This window comes from Canis lupus, chromosome 18 (genome assembly GCF_048164855.1).
Source record: "Canis lupus baileyi chromosome 18, mCanLup2.hap1, whole genome shotgun sequence".
Lineage (NCBI taxonomy): Eukaryota > Metazoa > Chordata > Mammalia > Carnivora > Canidae > Canis > Canis lupus.
The window spans coordinates 1,976,228-1,993,344 of NC_132855.1; the positions used below are offsets into that span (position 1 = coordinate 1,976,228).

The following is a 17,117-nucleotide window of genomic DNA, read 5'->3' on the forward strand; positions in this document are numbered from 1 at the left end:
GAGGAGCCAGGGAACCTCGCCGTGGTTCCCGGGGTACGGGGCCTGCTGCGCCGGCAGCGCCTTGGGGGACCCTGCGGGGGGGGGGGGCGCCACCCTTCAGAGCTGAGAACCGCCTGCGGGGCACGAGCGGACGACCCCCGGGGTGACCCCGGCTCCCCCTGCTTCCCGTCCGGGCGACCCCGGGGCGGCAGGGGCGGGCGCACCCACAGCTGCGGCCGGGGCGGCCTGGGCGGGAGGGACACAGCGGGGAAGCCCGGGCCTGGGGGGGTCCCCTCGCATCCGGCCTCACATCCAGCCGCACCTCAAGCCCCCGCCCCGCTCTCCGGCTCGCTTGCGCTCGGGCAGGAGGACCCCGGGGCTGTCCCCGCTTCCGAAGGAGCTGCCCAGCCCCCTGCTCCGAGCCGCCTTCCTGAACCTCGCACCCGCCGTCTCTCCTGAGCTGAAGGTCGTGATCTGACAACCCGAGGCCGCAGGAACTTCGGGGCACGTGGCGCGGGCTCTGGAACCCTCCTGCTCTCCACGGCCCCGCCTGCTGCATCCGCGCGCACCGGCCTCGGCAGGGCGGGGCCGCCTCACCTGCACGCGGAGGCGCATCACCTGCACGCGAGCCTGCTCCGCGGGGCCTGCGAACCTTGCAGGGTCCCGCACAGCCCCGCCCCCCCGCCCCGGGGCCCCGGCCGGGCAGGGCAGGGCAGGGCAGGGCCGCATCACCTGCACGCGGAGGCGCATCACCTGGACCCGGAGCCTGCGAACCTTGCCGGGCGCCGCCCTGCGGCCCCAGCCCCTGTGCCACCTGCGCGGGCCCAGCCTCCGGGCCTCCCCGACGCTGCCGTCTGGCTTCCGGCGACGTTTCCCGCTCAGCCCTGCCGGCGCCTTCCCCGCGTGCTCGCTCCCGCTCGGCGGCCTGAGGCTCGATGGGGCTGCGCCCAGGTCCAGGCCCCCGTTTCCCTCGGCTCCCGGGCCCAGGCAGGAGCGTGCCCCGCCCCACCCCACCCCCGCTGGCGGGCTCCGAGAGCCTGCCCCCTCCGCCCCCTCCACCCCCACCCCTTCCACCCACCCGCCCCCTCCACCCCTACCCCTTCCACCACCCCTCCGCCCGCTCCACGCCACCCCCTCCACCCCTACCCCTTCCACCCCCTGCCCCCTCCACCCCCACCCCTTCCACCCCCTGCCCCCTCCACCCCCACCCCTTCCACCCACCCGTCCCCTCCACCCCCACCCCTTCCACCCCCCTGCCCCCTCCACCCCCACCCCTTCCATCCCCAGTCCCCCTACCCCTTCCACCGCCCGCCCCCTCCACCCCCACCCCTTCCACCGCCCGCCCCCTCCACCCCCACCCCTTCCACCCCCCTGCCCCCTCCACCCCCACCCCTTCCATCCCCAGCCCCCTACCCCTTCCACCGACCGCCCCCTCCACCCCCACCCTTTCTACCGCCCGCCCCCTCCACCCCCACCCCTTCCACCCACCCGCTCCCTCCACCCCTACCCCTTCCACCACCCCTCCGCCCGCTCCACGCCACCCCCTCCACCCCTACCCCTTCCACCGCCCGCCCCCTCCACCCCCACCCCTTCCACCCACCCGTCCCCTCCACCCCCACCCCTTCCACCCCCCTGCCCCCTCCACCCCCACCCCTTCCATCCCCAGTCCCCCTACCCCTTCCACCGCCCGCCCCCTCCACCCCCACCCCTTCCACCCACCCGTCCCCTCCACCCCCACCCCTTCCCCCCCCGCCCCCTCCACCCCCACCCCTTCCATCCCCAGCCCCCCTACCCCTTCCACCGCCCGCCCCCTCCACCCCCACCCCTTCCACACACACCCCGCACCCCTCCCGTGCCCCAGCGCCACCGTGGCCCCGAAGCCACGGGCGTGGAGCTCCGCCCAAGCCCGCCTGGCTGCACCCCCACCGGCCCTTGGGGAAGGCGGACGGGCTCGCTGGGCGGACGCAGCGGCCCCCGAGGCGCCCTCCCGCTCCCTCGCGACGCCCGAGCCCCGGGGGCGAGCGCACGACCCAAGGCCCCGGCCCCGCAGCGCCTCCTCCCGCAGCACACGGGGCAGAGGCCCCTCACCACGGCTTCCCGAGGAACAGCACCGGCGGCGCAAACCCGGGGAGGCGGCCTGGAGGCGGAGGCAGAGGTGCGCCCCCCCCCCCCCCCCCCCACTCCCCAGCTTGCCCGCAGCCGCAGCTCGGAGCTCCCGCAGCCGCAGGGACGTGGGAAGGGACGGCCTCGGGTTCATCGGTCAGAATTCTGCAGAAACGCCGCGAAATCACAACTGTTCTCGTGACATAAAACCGCTGGTTGGGGGTCGCCTGGGTGGCTCTGCATTGAGCGCCTCTCTTGGGCCCAGGCCGTGACCCCAGGTCCCGGGATCGAGTCCTGCATCAGGGTCCCCGCAGGGAGCCTGCTCCTCCCTCTGCCTGGGTCTCTGCCTCTCTCTCTGGGTCTCTCATGGATAAATAAGTAAAATCTTCAAAATAAATAAATAAATAAATAAATAAATAAATAATAAATAAATAGTTGGTCCACAGTCTCATGAGATGAGGATGTTAGTGAGTCTGGATGAGCTCACAGAACATGTTTCTAAAATCAGATATTTTTATCCAATGTAGACAAACGAGCGTTTTATTAATGAACATTTGGAGAAACCCAGAAGCACAGACAAAGACCAATGTCTGAGGTTCGTGGCAACTGTCCTCCTCCCGGTCCTTACGTTGTGGGCACAGCAGGAGCGGCCAAGGCGCAGTCACAGGATGGCTTTGGCGGCCCTCTGTGAACGGAAGCTCGACGGCTTGCTTGGAAGAACCGTCCATGAAGACTTCGCACAGAGGGAACGTGTTCTGAAACTCTGTCGATTTTGCTTACTGAAGAGGAAGTGTGCTAATGATGTCACGAATTCTTGGAGAGCCCCGTGATGCTAGAGCTTTTGGTCTCTCCCATCGCGGTTGTGAGCTTGTAGCGACCCCTCAGTCCCTCAGTAGATATCTATCAGATAAGCCTGGACCGTTTGTCCCAGGGGCCCGACGGAGTCGTTCAGATCTCGGGCCCTGTGCCTCTGTGCCGGGGCTGGGCTTGGGGAAAGCTCCAGAGGGACATGTTGCGGGGGGTCTTTCGAGGCTGCTGATTCGGGCACCCCTCGCTCAGCTGAGGGTGCACACGGGCCAACGGGGGGAGACGCAGCTTCGGTCGTGAGATGGCCGGGATGGGATGGGGTTGTCTTAGGTGCTTTGCTGTTGCCGGCAGGCTCCTGCCCGGGGGTTCTCGCAGCAACTGGGGCCTTTGCTGAGCATCTCCTGCTCCGCGCGGCCTGCTCGGCCTCAGAGTCCACACAGACTCCCGCTCCCTGCCGGTAAGTGACCCTTACCTGAGTGTGAGGCAGGGCTCGTGCGAATGAGTCACCAGGGATGACCTGCTACAGAGCTTCGGGGAGAGCTTTCCTTGGTCCTAAGGGAGACCCACGGAAGGGACTAGTTTCCTCCTCCTCTACAAGAAGTAGTAACTGCAAACAATGCCTGGATGTGCGCAGCCGTCCTGCAATCATGGGGAGAGGAAGCCCAAGGACGGTGGCCTGGACCCCGCGGACCTCCGAGGAGTAAGGTGGAGAAGGAACTGGAGCCCTGATGTCGTTGTTCCCTGGATGAGTTGCTATCTCTGGACTTAATCGTGATGGGAAATAATATACTTACTTAATTCTCACTGCTGTGGCCCTTGCGGTTGAATTTCCTGGTTTGCACGGGGCAGCCGGAGTTAGCCAGGAAAGACGTAGGATGCCCGGCTGCACGTGAATTTCGGATAAACTATGAGCAATTTGTTAGGATGTGTGTGCTCGGTGCAGTGTCTGTCCCATGCAGTATTTGGGACACCCCTACGCCAACACAGTCTTTGTCATTTCTCTGAAATTCTAATCTAACTGGGCACCTTGTACTTTATTTGCCAACATGAGGCTTGTAGTTGAGGGTAATTTGTCTAATGCTGAGTTTACCTAAAGGCTTTCCTCAAGTCCTGTGGGGTATGCTCTTGGAACGTAGAGTCACCAATTGCATTTGGGTACACGTATTTATGGAGTTCAGCATCCTATTCCCAAGAACTAATAAAAATGTCTAAGGTATTTTTCTTCACGAGACTTGTCAGTGAATCCTTCCCCCAATGTGAAATAGTATCGTCATGCAGATTAAGTGTGGAGAGTCAGATCCTACGATCCCAGCCTCTCTACTTACCACCTGTAGGGGGCTGGAGGAGTCACCTCTCTGAGTCTCAGTATCTCACCCTGTCGCTTTGAGGAATCAGTAAGACACACTCGGGCACCCTCCACGTCAGGCGCACAAGCCTTGCAGCACACTGGTCTCCCTCTCGTACTGATCGCAAAGCGCTCTCTCAGGTGCACTTGTGAGAACCTCATATACCAAGAAGCAACAGAAGTTCATTCTCCCCAGAACATGAGAGACTCCTAACTCTAGGAAACGAACTGGGGGTGGTAGAAGGGGAGGAGGGTGGGGGGTGGGGGTGACTGGGTGACGGGCACTGAGAGGGGGCACTTGACGGGATGAGCACTGGGTGTTATTCTGTATGTTGGCAAATTGAACACCAATAAAAAAATAAATTTATATATATAAAAAAAGTTTGTTCTCCCGATCAAGGGCCTGCACTGCTCCTTCCCTCTGCACAACCTGAGCAGAGCGAGTGCGAAAGACGTAGTCCGATGAGTTGCTTTGTGGGGTGAGAACCTTGTACTATTTACTGCATAGCTGAGCTTTACTTACGTGTGTACTTGTTTGTTTATTTGCACGGCTGAGTTCTCCTCCCGACTTTGGCACTGGCACATATAAGACTGCCCATCAAGAGTAACTGTTAGTAGTACATAAACTGAAAAGTTTTTTCCCTGTCCTGGAGGAGAGAGACCCGTCTCGTTCTCAGTATCTTCAGCACGTGGCACAGTAGGTGCCACACACTCAGAGGGTCCATGCTGTGGCACATGCGACCACAGAATTGGGCTCCGACCTCATGGGCAACGCATAGGCCACACCACCTTTCTAACGTGCTATTCTGTATTCACACTGTCATGCCCATTTTGGTAGTTTTCTCCATCTTCCCTTTGTGCACAGAAGAAGTCATTCTCACAGTCTTACGTGCTCCTATGATCGTGCTGAAGAAGGCCCGGAGGGGGGCAGAGCAGCTACAAGGTAAAAGGTGAACCCAATGGGTTCATTGAGTTGGGTGCCCAATGGGAGCATTGCTCATGCTGTGCGCTCCAAAAGGTGGGGTTAGAGTTGAAGGGTAGCAGGTAAGCGGAGGTGCGGCCCATGAAACCATCAGCACTGCTCAGGAGGGCAAGGCCTCCAAGATGGTGAGGACCCCTCCTCTACTGGAGTGTTGACACAGACTCTGATGGCCATTTATCAGGAATATTACAGCAGCTCTGTTTTCTTCTTAACTCGTAAAATGGAAATATCAATCCCAATTTATCAGCCCCCAGGGGAGGGATCTGAGCCAGCGAAACCCGAGGAGACTCCTCTGCTGGTTTTCAGGCATCTGTAAAGCGCCGGTTGCAATAGTTTCCAAACTTCCCTGTGGAGCAAAATTAACTTGGGATTGGAAATATCTGGGTGCCTAGGCCACATCTGAATCTGCAGAGATTCTGATTCAGTTGACACGGGCATGTGGCTTAAGTATTAAGATTTTTTCCAAAGCTCTCCAAGGGATTCAAATGTACAGGACACTCGAGAATCACTGGGCTAGCGTGCTGGAGAATTAGGATTCCCGATTTTAGTTTGGAATCGGATGTAATCAGAGATGTAACATTGAGCACTTTCTTGAACTTCTCTTGGTTCTATTTATTAAAAGGAGGTGAAATATTCATACTTGTAAAGCACCGTTCTCCAAAAATCTTATTATTCTAGGATCCTTACAAGTTTATGAATTACGGGGCACCTGGTGGCCCAGTCGGTTGAGTGACCAACTCTTAATCTCGGCTCAGGTCATAATCTCGGGGTCATGAGATCCGGCTCTGAGCTCAGCATCTGGTCTGCTTGAGATTCTCTCCTCCCCCGTTGGCCCTCACCCCAGTCACACACACACACTCTCTCTCTCAAATGAATAACTACAATATTTGTAAAAAATTTATGAGTCATGAAAAGGCAACTTCACTCCTTTCTCACAGTAGGGGAAGATCTCTGTTCAGTGACGGGATTATTTGCACTTTGTTGGTGTTAATGGCCAACAAAATGGTCATAGACTCTCCTCGAATGGGGACGGTTCCGCCTCTTGGAGGAACATGTGGCGCCAGCAGTGTTCAGATGCAGCTTTCTTAGGCGTCCTCCCCTGGGACCTGTGTATAGGCTGACGGGAGCCGAAAGTGACAGAGGATAAACAGCAGGTTTCTTTGCTCTTTCCTAGGATTCGGGAAGATCCTTCAGGGTCAGAGTTAGCCCCAACTGATGGATTGCTGCAGGTTTCTCTTGGTCTTTTGTGTGGGTGGCTGACCTCTCTACTCTCCATTCAGCTTACTGACTTGCTTTCCAAGATTTTTCCTAATGCCAACCCTGAGCCCTCAGGTTCTCTTTTAGTCTTGATTTTGCTTCTGCCCAGACGAGAGTGCGTGTTTCACTGTCACCCTGGGGGTCATGCGGCAACTGGCGGCGACTGACTCCACGCAGGCGACCATAGACCCCGAACTCTAATTTTCATTTTTCCCCTAAAGAAATGTAGGCAGGACTTCCCTTATTGGGTTTTCTTGAAGACGTTCCTTGTATTTCATGGAGCCTGTATTTGTTAGCATAGTTTTATTTGCCACACGAGGTGCACAGACGTAGTCCTAGAAATGTGGACTAAACATCATCAACATTTTATACGGGGACTGACTGTGATCGAGTGATTTTTTTTTTTTTTTTTTAATGTGAAACTTCTTACCTCCAAAAGGGAAGGCCTTTTTGCAAGGACAGCCTCCTGGGATCCCTTTAATACTTCCTGAATTTCTAGTCTAAAAACACATTCGAAGACGCATCGGGCTGCCCACCGTTGAAGTCAAGTTATCCGGTTAAAACGCAGAAGCGGAGAAAATCTTGGAGACTTTAGGGGACTCGTGAAAGTGTCAGGAAACAGGACAAAACAGAGCGAACCTGTTCCTTCTAGGTGGGCTCGGAGCGGGCGCTCTCCTGCGGCTGCCCCGGGGTTGGCACAAGCGCTGTCCGTGCACCACGGAAGTGGGAACCAACTGTGCTGTTTTCAAATTATTATTTGAATCCGGAGGGTCCCGGCCGGCCCAGGCGGCGGCTGCAGGAGGTCGCAGACCCCCCCGCCCCCCCCAGGCACGCACGTCCTCCTAGAGCGAAGGCCCCTCCCGGTGCGGCCCCGCCCCGCCCCGCCCCGCCCCTGCTCGGCGCGGCCCGGGCTCCCGCGGGGCGGGGGGGGGCGGGGGCGGCGACACCCCGGGGTCCTGCGGGGCGGCCGCGGCCCGAGCATGCGCCGCCCGCCCTGCGCTGTGCCGGGGCCGGGCCGGGGCCGGGGCCGGGCCGGGCCGCCGCCGCGTCGGGACTGGCCGGGGCTCGGAGGGACGGCGGGGCGGGGGGCGGCGGGGAGGAAGGCGGGGGGGGGCGGCGGGCGGGGGCGGAGGAAGCGGCGCGGCCCCGCGGTCCCCGGGAGGAGCGTCCCGGCCCGAGGAGCCCCCGCCGCCGCCCGACCGTGAGTCAAGGGCAGCGCGCCCCGGGAGGGGGGAGGCGGGGGGGGCGGCGCCCCGGGAGGGGGGAGGCGGGGGGCGGTGCACCGGGAGGGGGCAGGCGGGGGGGGCGGCGCCCCGGGAGGGGGGAGGCGGGGGGTGCACCGGGAGGGGGAGGCGGGGGGCGGTGCACAGGGAGGGGGCAGGCGGGGGGTGCCCCGGGAGGGGGGAGGCGGGGGGTGCCCCGGGAGGGGGGAGGCGGGGGGGGCGGCGCCCCGGGAGGGGGGCGGCGGGGGGGGTGTCCCGGGAGAGGAGCGGCAGGAGGGGGGGCGGCGGGGTGTCCGGGAGGGGGAGGCGGGGAGGGGCGGCGGGGGGGCGCCCCGGGAGGGGGCGCGCTGGGCTTTGTGCTGCTCGGGCCGGGAGCGCGGGTCGCGGCGGCGGCGGGGCCGGGGGAGGGGACAGCAGTGGCGACCCGGCGTGTGCACCGCAGCTGCGGCCCGGCCCCCTGCGCCCGCCCCCTGCGCCCTCCCCGCCCCTCCCCGCCCCTCCCCGCCCCTCCCCGCCCGCCCGCCGCGGGCTGACCCATCCCTGCGGCCGCGGCGCCCCCCCCAGACCAACCCCAGGGCCGGGCGGGATCCCTGCTCAGCGGGCCCCGGGCGTTCACACTCCGGCTGCGGGTGCGGGCGCGGGCGCGGGCTCCGGCCGGTGCTGACCCCCCCGCGCTGTCCCGCGCTGTCCCGCGGCGTCCCGGGTCGGGTGGCGTCGGGACCCCCGGGGCCGAGCAGTCGGTGGAGCCGCCGCGGGGGCCCTCGGGAGGCGGGAGCGGGGGCGGGAGCCGGAGCCGGAGCCCGAGCCGCCGCCGCGTCCTCTCCCGGCAGGTGCTCGGCGCAGCCGCCCGGAGGCTGGGGCTGGGTTACGCGGGGCCCCGGGAGGACCGCGGAGGGGGGCGGGGCGGGGCGGGGCGGTCAGGCCGCTGCGCTCGCTGCCCCGCAGGTGGCTGCCCCGTGGCCCGCGGGGCCAGGATGTGGTGAGAGGATGGATGGGGCTTCCCCCTGCCCGGGCTCACGATGGCCAGAGAAGACTCGGTGAAGTGCCTGCGCTGCCTTCTCTACGCCCTCAATCTGCTCTTCTGGGTGAGTCGGGGGCTCCGCGGCGCCGACAGGTGGGCACGGCCGGCCCGGGCTTCCCGCAGGTGCACCTGGCGCCCAGGGCCCGGCTGCGGAGCGCCGCACCCTCTGTTCTTCGCAGGAGTAAGTTTTGACCTTAACATGCCTTTGACCTAGCTCCAGTGCTATTTGCAACTAGGAAGAGAAAAAGGAAGGAAGAAAAAGAAAGAAAGGAAAGAGAGAGAGAGAGAAAAGAGGGAAGGAAGGAAGGAAAAAGAAAAGAGAGACAGAAAAGAGAGAAAGAAAGAAAGAAAGAAGAAAGAAAGAAAGAAAAAGAGAAAGGAGGGAGGGAGAGAAGGAAGGAAAAAAGAAAAGAAAGAAAGAAACAGAGGAAGAAAAAAGAAAGAAGGAAGGAAGGAAGAAAGAGAAAGAAGGAAAGAAAGAAAGAAGAGAGGGAGGGGAAAGAAGGAAGGAAGGAAGGAAGGAAGGAAGGAAGGAAGGAAGGAAGGAAGGAAAAAGAAACAGAAAGAAAGAGAAAGAAGGAAAAAAGAAAGAGAGAAAGAAAGAAAAGAAAGAAAAAGAAAAACAGACCTCTACGCCTGCATGCTGCTGGCAGTAAAATTAGACTGAAAGTGAATCTAGGGATATAAATAAATGCACGTGCTTGTGCTTGTAGATAAGAAAGTCGTGACAGACGACTCAGGGAACTGCTTGTTTTCAGGAATTTCAGATAACTGTCCACGCCAAGAATTGCTTCCTCACCTGGCACTAGCCTATGACACCCGGTGGGGGCAGGCAGTCTCACTGCGTTGTTGTAGGAGTTCACACACAGGTAATCCTATCAAAAGACTGGGGTACGCTTTTCTGGGAGATTCCATACAGCCTGAAAAGGTGGTTTTCGTGTAACTATTTCTAAGTTGGCAAAGTTTTAAGGAATTTTGTGTGTGCTGTTGGAAAATCCCATAACCATTTAAGGAAATAAAATACATAAAATTTAACAAGCTCATGGAAATCTTTATGCCGTATGAGCTAGTGACTTTCTATGCTTTGCACCCAGGCATAAATTTTCATTAAGTGTTATTTAATAATCACATTATTGTGCATAAAACTTACGAGGAAAATATAAAAATTTAAACTTTGTTGCTTGGAGAAGCTGACGTGCTGACACAGATAGTTTTTCTTGCCAGTTTTGTATTCTATTGATAATTATATTCCAGCATTTTCAGTTAGAAATTTTAATGTGAGATTTATTTATCTGGCTGACTCGATGGCATTTGCCAGCCTCTTTTCATAAGGCTAGTTAGTAGATGTGGTCTCTAGAGGATGACATTTTGGTTTGAATTAGTCCCTATGGGTGGCTCCATTTTAAAATGACAAATTAAGCCTTACTTCAGCGAGTCATCCAGAAGATGTCCAAACTGGCAGCATTTTTCTCTCTATATGAAAATGAAAAAGCCTCACTGAGTTAAACTGACCACTTGGAAATGTAAAATCGCTAATTGATCTTATTGCACTTCTTAATTCTAAATACGTACATTTTTCAAGGAGTCCTTCAATCACCTGCTTAGCCATAAACAGGTGGCTAACAGACATAATTATTTGTAAAAACAAACAGATCCTAACAAAATTGTTGTTAAGATCTTGAACTGTTTAAAAAACTATAATAATACCACTTCTATTTTCTCGTTTTCCATTTTTCTACTTTATGCTTTTGAATTATAGAATCATCACATGTTTATAACTAAAAAGGGATTTAAAGATGACCTGATTGAACTTCCTTACTTTGTGAATGGGAAAACCAAGTGTAGGTTGGTGACTGGCCAGCGGTCAAATGGCCCAATAATGGCGACAGTATCAGTAGCCCCCACTCAGTTTTCTTGTTCCTGCATAATGCCTTTACTTGGATGATTACGGAGTTCTCAGTCTTGGAATTACTAGGATTTTTGGTGTAGCTGTCCAAAGAATAGCAATTTGAATTTTCCTAATAATCTGTATTATGGGGGAAGACCCCAGTCATTTAAAAAAAAAATGATATTGCTCTTCTGAGTAATGAATTTGCTTAAAAAAAAACTTATTCCTTAAATTCCTCCAGGGCTTGTTCTGTCCCTAAAGAATATAAAATGTGTCTTGGCTGTTATCCTGTAATTTAACTTTCTCACGTTCTGTGGGCACGTTCTGATATATTTATTTATTGAGATCCCTCCTCCCTTTCTCCAGCCCTCTTCCACTAGCTTCCCCTCCAACAAAATAATCCGTGTGAACTGCCTGGTATGGATCCCTCTCTGTTTTTCTTTATGTCATACAAAGATGTGTTTACTCCTACCTGTCCACATACACCCACTCACGCACCTTTCTATGTACATTCACAATGTTGGTTTTTTTTTTTTTTTTTTTTTTTGTTAAATTTTGGTTTCCTCGTTTAGTCGCAGGAGTAGGGGTGCTACCTGGGAGACACCTGATAGGGGCAATAACAAAACAGCGCGTCCTCACCTAGTTCTTGCATTGGCCTGGCACATTCGGTGCTTCAGTCTGTGAAATGGGGATGAACGTCCTCCTGGCTTAGAGTTGCTGTGAGGATCAGCGTCAGTATCTGCAGGGGCCTGTGCAGTTGCACGTAGCCGCGTCTATGTGGTGGGAGGAACAGTGGAGAGAAGTATTTGCGGTCATTACCGTCTTCCCACGGTCTCGATGCTCAAGCAGATGCTCGGGGGTGGATTGCTCGGTCCAGGGAACCGCTGCGGTCGTCCTAGCAGTGTTAGTGTTGTGATTAATACCGTTACTGCTACTAGATTTCTTTGACCCAGAAATCCTGCCTTGGGCGTCTAGGCCCTAGAAAGAAGATACGCCAACACCCCTCATTATATGCACACAAATATTTGTTGCCGTCTTGCGGGTGTTACGGCACTTTTTAATTTGGGTCAGTTGGAAAGGCTCAACGTGTCATTCCACTGCTGCTGTGCTTCTGTTTCCTCCCCTCCCAGTTGAGCTTGAGCATAATTTTCTTTAGACCGGGAGATGTTTCTTATATATTATTTCATTTTATAATTCATATTCATGAACTATTTCATATTTACCATAGAGGCTTGCCTTGTTGTTTGTCCGTTGACGTCATTGATGCTGTTGCTATACAATAAACAGATTTTCATATGCTGTTTTTATTAGAATTTTTCTTTTTTTTTAATTATTATTTTTAAGATTTTATTTATTTATTCATGAAAGACACAGAGAGAGAGAGAGGCAGAGACCCAGGCAGAGGGAGAAGCAGGCTCCATGCAGGGAGCCCGATATGGGACTCGATCCCGGGACTCCAGGATCATGCCCTGGGCCAAAGGCAGATGCTAAACCACTGAGCCACGCGGGGATCCCAGTATTAGAATTTTTCTCTAGGATTTTAGCTCTTCTCTCATAGTCTTCTGTTCTTTCGAAGCACCCGCCTTTCTTGTTTTCGTTAGCGTTTCTTTTCCGCTATGGGCTGTGAGCTTATTTTATATAATTAAAAATATCTGCTGGGATTTTTGTTGGAATTGTATGAAATGTATATCCAACTTTGGAAGAATTGGCATTATTCTTTTGGTGGTAAAACAATGTTTGCAGATGCTGTATTTCCTTGCTGAGTCAGACATAGTTTTGAGCCTTGTGCCAGGCACATTCCTGGGCTTTCTTACACCCGCTCGTCTAATTCTCCTAACAGCTCTGGAAAACTGTTTGTTTGTCGGGTAACGAGAGGTTACTCGGAGAAGTGCAGTAACTTGCTATAACTTGCTAGTAAGTGGCAGGACAGGGACTCAAAGTCCAGATTTTTTTTTTCCTCCCACGTTTTCTAGGAGTCGCACTGCGGGCCAGGTGGGTGGTGCGGTGGAGAAGCGGGCCCCGTTCCCCCGGTGCGTCCGTCCGTCCATCCGCAAGGAGGGCTCAGCTGTCCACCCCCTCACCCCCAGCCCCTGGAGTGCTGCTTCTCAGACGAGTCACCTGGCAGATCCTCGTTCAGTATCTTGGGTGCGTGGGGCCTGGAAATCTGCTTTTCTAAAAAAGCCCGTCCGTGACGTCGTTGGTCTTTGTGCCACGTGTCCGGGGCCCAGGCTGCCGTCCTTGCTTTTAGTTCTCCCTGGAACTCGGCGCAGAGCGAGCCGGCGTAGCAGGTGAGCCCGACTTCTTAACTCAGACTTCGCCTTCTGAGCCTGGAGAGGGATGGGCCTCGCCTCTTGTTTTGCAAGACTGGGCAACCTGCCCTCGTGACCTCGGGGGTCAAACGCTATAGCCTTTTACTCTCCGCTTGGCATTTTGAACAGTTTTTTTCCCCTATGCATTTTCTACTGTATCAGTACCATCTCCCGTTCTCTACCCAAAAGGATTTTAGGGAAAAGAAAACTAAATCTTAACTGGGTACCTATACATTTTTGTTCGGCTGTTCTGAGAGTTGAAAATCGAACAAAGTGGGCTTTTTGGTTTTTTTCTTGAGTATATTTCAAAATATGAGGCATAGACCTACGAGGAAACAATTAGATCACAAACGTACTGCTTTTTCTCCCTTGCCATGGATCCAGCCCTCTTGATTTGCCATCTGTTGAGTGGCTCTTCCATGTTTTGAAGAAGCATGATCCCAGTACAGCTATCCTGGAGTTAGCACGCAGATATTGAACCTTCTAGGTTTGTCATGAGTGTTGTGGGTTTGTAATGGGAGAAGTCACTTGGGACATGGTGCACGTGAGTGTACCGCCCAGAGAACTCTTTTGAAGCCATGATTCACATTCTGCCCACAAAGAAGCAAGGAATGAGTTATTTTTACTTCGAATTTATCCCACTTTTACCATTTAAATGGCATATTATTTAAGTAAATGAAAGCTTTCCTCCATTTTAAACACAACTTCTGTGGCTTTATGATATGAATGCTTGCCATTCATAGATGGTAATTTTCTGCTATTACAAATATGGATAAATATGGTTGTTTCTGGAAGTTTCTGAGGTTGATGAACACCTGACGTTTATCAAATGTTTGTTTATTATTTTTAAAGATCTAATATCCCATCGTTAATTTTCAAGTCCTATTACCCTCCAGCAGGTAAGAGCCATTGCTTTCACCTACCATTGCTAACAAGAATAGCGATAGAGACACACTCCTCTAATGAGCTAGGGAAAGAAACGTAGAAAAGAAAACCTAAGAAGTGGGCAGGGAATCTAGTTCACTTTTGGGATCAATGTAGGGCACATGAAACCGCAGAAGGTCAATGTTCCATTTCTTTTTCTTTGACCATATTAGTGAACCTTAGCTGTTTGACTCATGGCACACCCCAAAGAGATTCATGGCAAGTGGACATTTGTATTCACTTTTATATAGTCTTATAAAGATACGATTTTTTTTAAAATTTTTATTTATTTATGATAGTCACAGAGAGAGAGAGAGAGAGAGAGAGAGAGAGGCAGAGACACAGGCAGAGGGAGAAGCAGGCTCCATGCACCGGGAGCCTGATGTGGGATTCGATCCCGGGTCTCCAGGATCGTGCCCTGGGCCAAAGGCAGGCGCCAAACCGCTGAGCCACCCAGGGATCCCACAATTTTTTAAATTGAAGCCCCTAACTTTATACTCTGAAGGCCACTGAAGTTTGCTTTATTATTATTTTTTTAAAGAATTAATTTATTTATTCATGAGAGACATAGAGAGAGAGAGACAGAGACACAGGCAGAGGGAGAAGCAGGCTCCATGCAGGGAGCCCGATGGGGGACTCGATCCCAGGATCTGGGATCACGCCCTGAGCCAAAGGCAGAAGATGCTCAACCACTGAGCCACCCAGGCATCCCTGAAGTTTACTTTAATTCTAAGGAGTAGAGGAGAGCCTTCCAACAGATGTTAGTGCTTTTTTCCTAAGATCTATTATTTTTTTTTAAAGATTTACTTATTTTATTGAGAGAGAGAGGGCATGTGCACGTGAGTACAAGTGGGAGGGGCAGAGGGAGAGGGAGAGAGACTCCCAAGCAGACTCCACACTGAGCGTGGAGCCCACCTCGGAGCTCAATCCCAGGACCCTGAGATCACAACCTGAGCCGAAACCGAGAATCAGATGCTCAACCAACTGCACCCCCCAGGCGCCCCAAATCTTCGTGCTTTTTAAAAAGAAACTTTAAAGAAACTTTAGTCTCAGAGATAAAGCTGATCGGTGCTTTTTTTTTTTTTTTTAAAGATTTTTATTTATTTATTCAGAGACACAGAGATTGAGAGAGAGGCAGAGACACAGGCAGAGGGAGAAGCAGGCTCCACGCTGGGAGCCTGATGTGGGACTCGATCCCAGGACTCCAGGATCACACCCTAGGCCGAAGGCTGTGCTAAACCGCTGAGCCACCGGGGCTGCCCTGGTTTTTTTTTTTTATACGATGTGGCCCCAGCTGAGCAAAGGTAGTCCTCACAGGGTTCATCAGGACTGCCCTTTGGAGAAGGGCACGAGGGGTGCTTTGGGGCACATCCTTGCTGCAGGCCCGAGCGTTTCTGACGCTGAGCTGCCAGCCTCCAAATAATTAAGACTTGACTTATTTTTATATTTCAATAAATCACAATTCTAATCCTTTTTTTTTTTTTTTAAGACAAAAAGGAATTTTAAGAGTACCTAGTCCAATTCTCCGTTTTCAGGAGGAGCAGAGGTTGCAGAAGTTTGGATTACTTGCCCGATTACCTGGAGAGAGAGAACCGTAACTACGCTCCCCATCTCTCTTCTGCATTCTGCTCTTTGCTACTAGATTTGACATAAAAAGGAAAGTTCGAGTAGGTATTTTTAAACATCTGTCAGCCTTGAATATAAATTATTGGTGTCACTGTTACCTTATGTGAGACTATATATTATGGATGGCAGACAGTTGAAGGACTTAAAAGTCTGTTTTGTGACTTTGCTCTTCTTCTTTGGCGGAAACTGTAGGCATACGTCTCAAAGTAGTTTAGGGACTGTGCACACACAAAGAACCCTGATTTAGAAAACAACTTGATTCGATCCTTATTTTTACATAATTAGATTTGAGCAAAACCAGATTATGTCTCCCGTGCAGCAAATTTCATACGTGTGAATATTTGTCGAGAGCTAGCATATTCTGAATTTTTTGCAAGACAGAATGTGGCAAACGTCCTGCTAAGTAGTACATGAAGTATATTTCTCTACTATTTGCGTTACTTTCTAAACATTTTCTTGAACTACAAGCAATATTTTGCAAGACTGCAGGAAATGTAAGGAGTCACATGCCTAGTTGCCTATGATAATCACAGTGTTCCTAGAAGTTTAATCATGACGAGTGACAGTTAAAGAATTATTTTATTTTAATCTGGAAAATCAGTAGAAAATGCCATTACGAGTAAGGAGTCCTGAATGGCTTGCATGATTTGTGCTTCTAGATTTAATAGCATCAGGGCTGGCACCGAAGCGACCTCATCTCCTTTTAGCTGAGTTTCTTGCTTAGCATGCACTCTGTGTGTTGTTGCTGCTCCGATTCTCTCAACCCCGGTGAGGAGCATCACTCCTCGAGAATGAAACTGTTCCCAGACATTTAATGCAGCTGGAAATAACGTCATAATAAAAACCAGCTTAGTCTGAGAGTCGCTTGTGCGCCGTTAGATAAAGCTTTGTGGTGATCGTGTGTATTTTGACGGACGTCCTGGGCATGGCTACGATGCTTGGGCAACTGGTGTGCAAGAGCACGGTAGAGTCAAGTAGGAGTCTGTGGTTTAAAGGACACTTGAGAACACTTGAAGCAGCTTCCGACCCGATATATAAATCTTTGATCCTGTGATTCAGCAGGCATCTCTCTCCCCTGGAAAACTTCCAGGGGTACAAAGCTTAGCGGTCCCTAAAGCGGCTCCTGATTTTGCCAGCCTTCCCGTCGAGCCCATCCGGCAAGTTGAGATCGGTTCCCTTTGAAGCACTGATCCTCCGGGTCACCGCCGACTAGCTGCTGGGCCTCTCGGGCGGCCGGCGGGCCTGCTGCTCCTCCCGTCGGGGTTCGCGGGGTACGCGGGCGGGCAGGTGAGAACACAAGGGCAGGGCGGTGCCCCGCCAGTCGTCCAGGGCCCAGGCTGCGGGGCAGGAGGGGTCGGGGGGGGGGCCTGGCGCCCCAGGCCTTGGAGCTGGTCGTGGGGTGGGGGAGGCCGCGGGCCCAGAGCCCCAGAGGCCTGGGGTCTACGCGGAACCGTCGGGGAGGCACGAGCAGCTCTTGGTCCTGGGTACGGCCCGTGTGCAGGGACAGGCTGGAGACGGCTGCCAGGTGACCGAGGACGGCCTGGGGCCCTGCAGGAGAGCTGCCGGAGGGAGCTTGACGGGAGCCGGGCCCACGGCTCTGGAGACACTGGCATCGCCTGGCAGCGGAGGGGCCCACGCGTCTGCAGCGGCGGG

The 17,117-nt window shown here is 54.0% G+C and overlaps 1 protein-coding gene across 8 annotated transcripts in view; it reads left to right on the forward strand.

Moving 5' to 3' along the window:
- The first annotated feature begins 7,568 nt into the window (after positions 1 to 7,568).
- The window catches only part of TSPAN12 (tetraspanin 12), an 86,581-nt gene continuing 77,032 nt past the window's right edge, over positions 7,569 to 17,117 (forward strand). For 6 of the 8 annotated variants that reach the window (XR_012010553.1, XM_072783311.1, XM_072783309.1 and 3 more), the window contains exons 1-2: positions 7,569 to 7,674; positions 8,642 to 8,898. Coding sequence is in view for 7 of the 8 variants with exons in the window: in XM_072783311.1 (XP_072639412.1) it covers positions 8,716 to 8,898 (183 nt within the window). In the remaining variant the exon portion in view is untranslated. Of the gene's footprint in view, positions 7,675 to 8,641; positions 8,899 to 9,475; positions 9,587 to 17,117 lie in introns of those variants that run through there. The other 2 variants (XM_072783307.1, XM_072783308.1) reach the window with 2 other exon arrangements.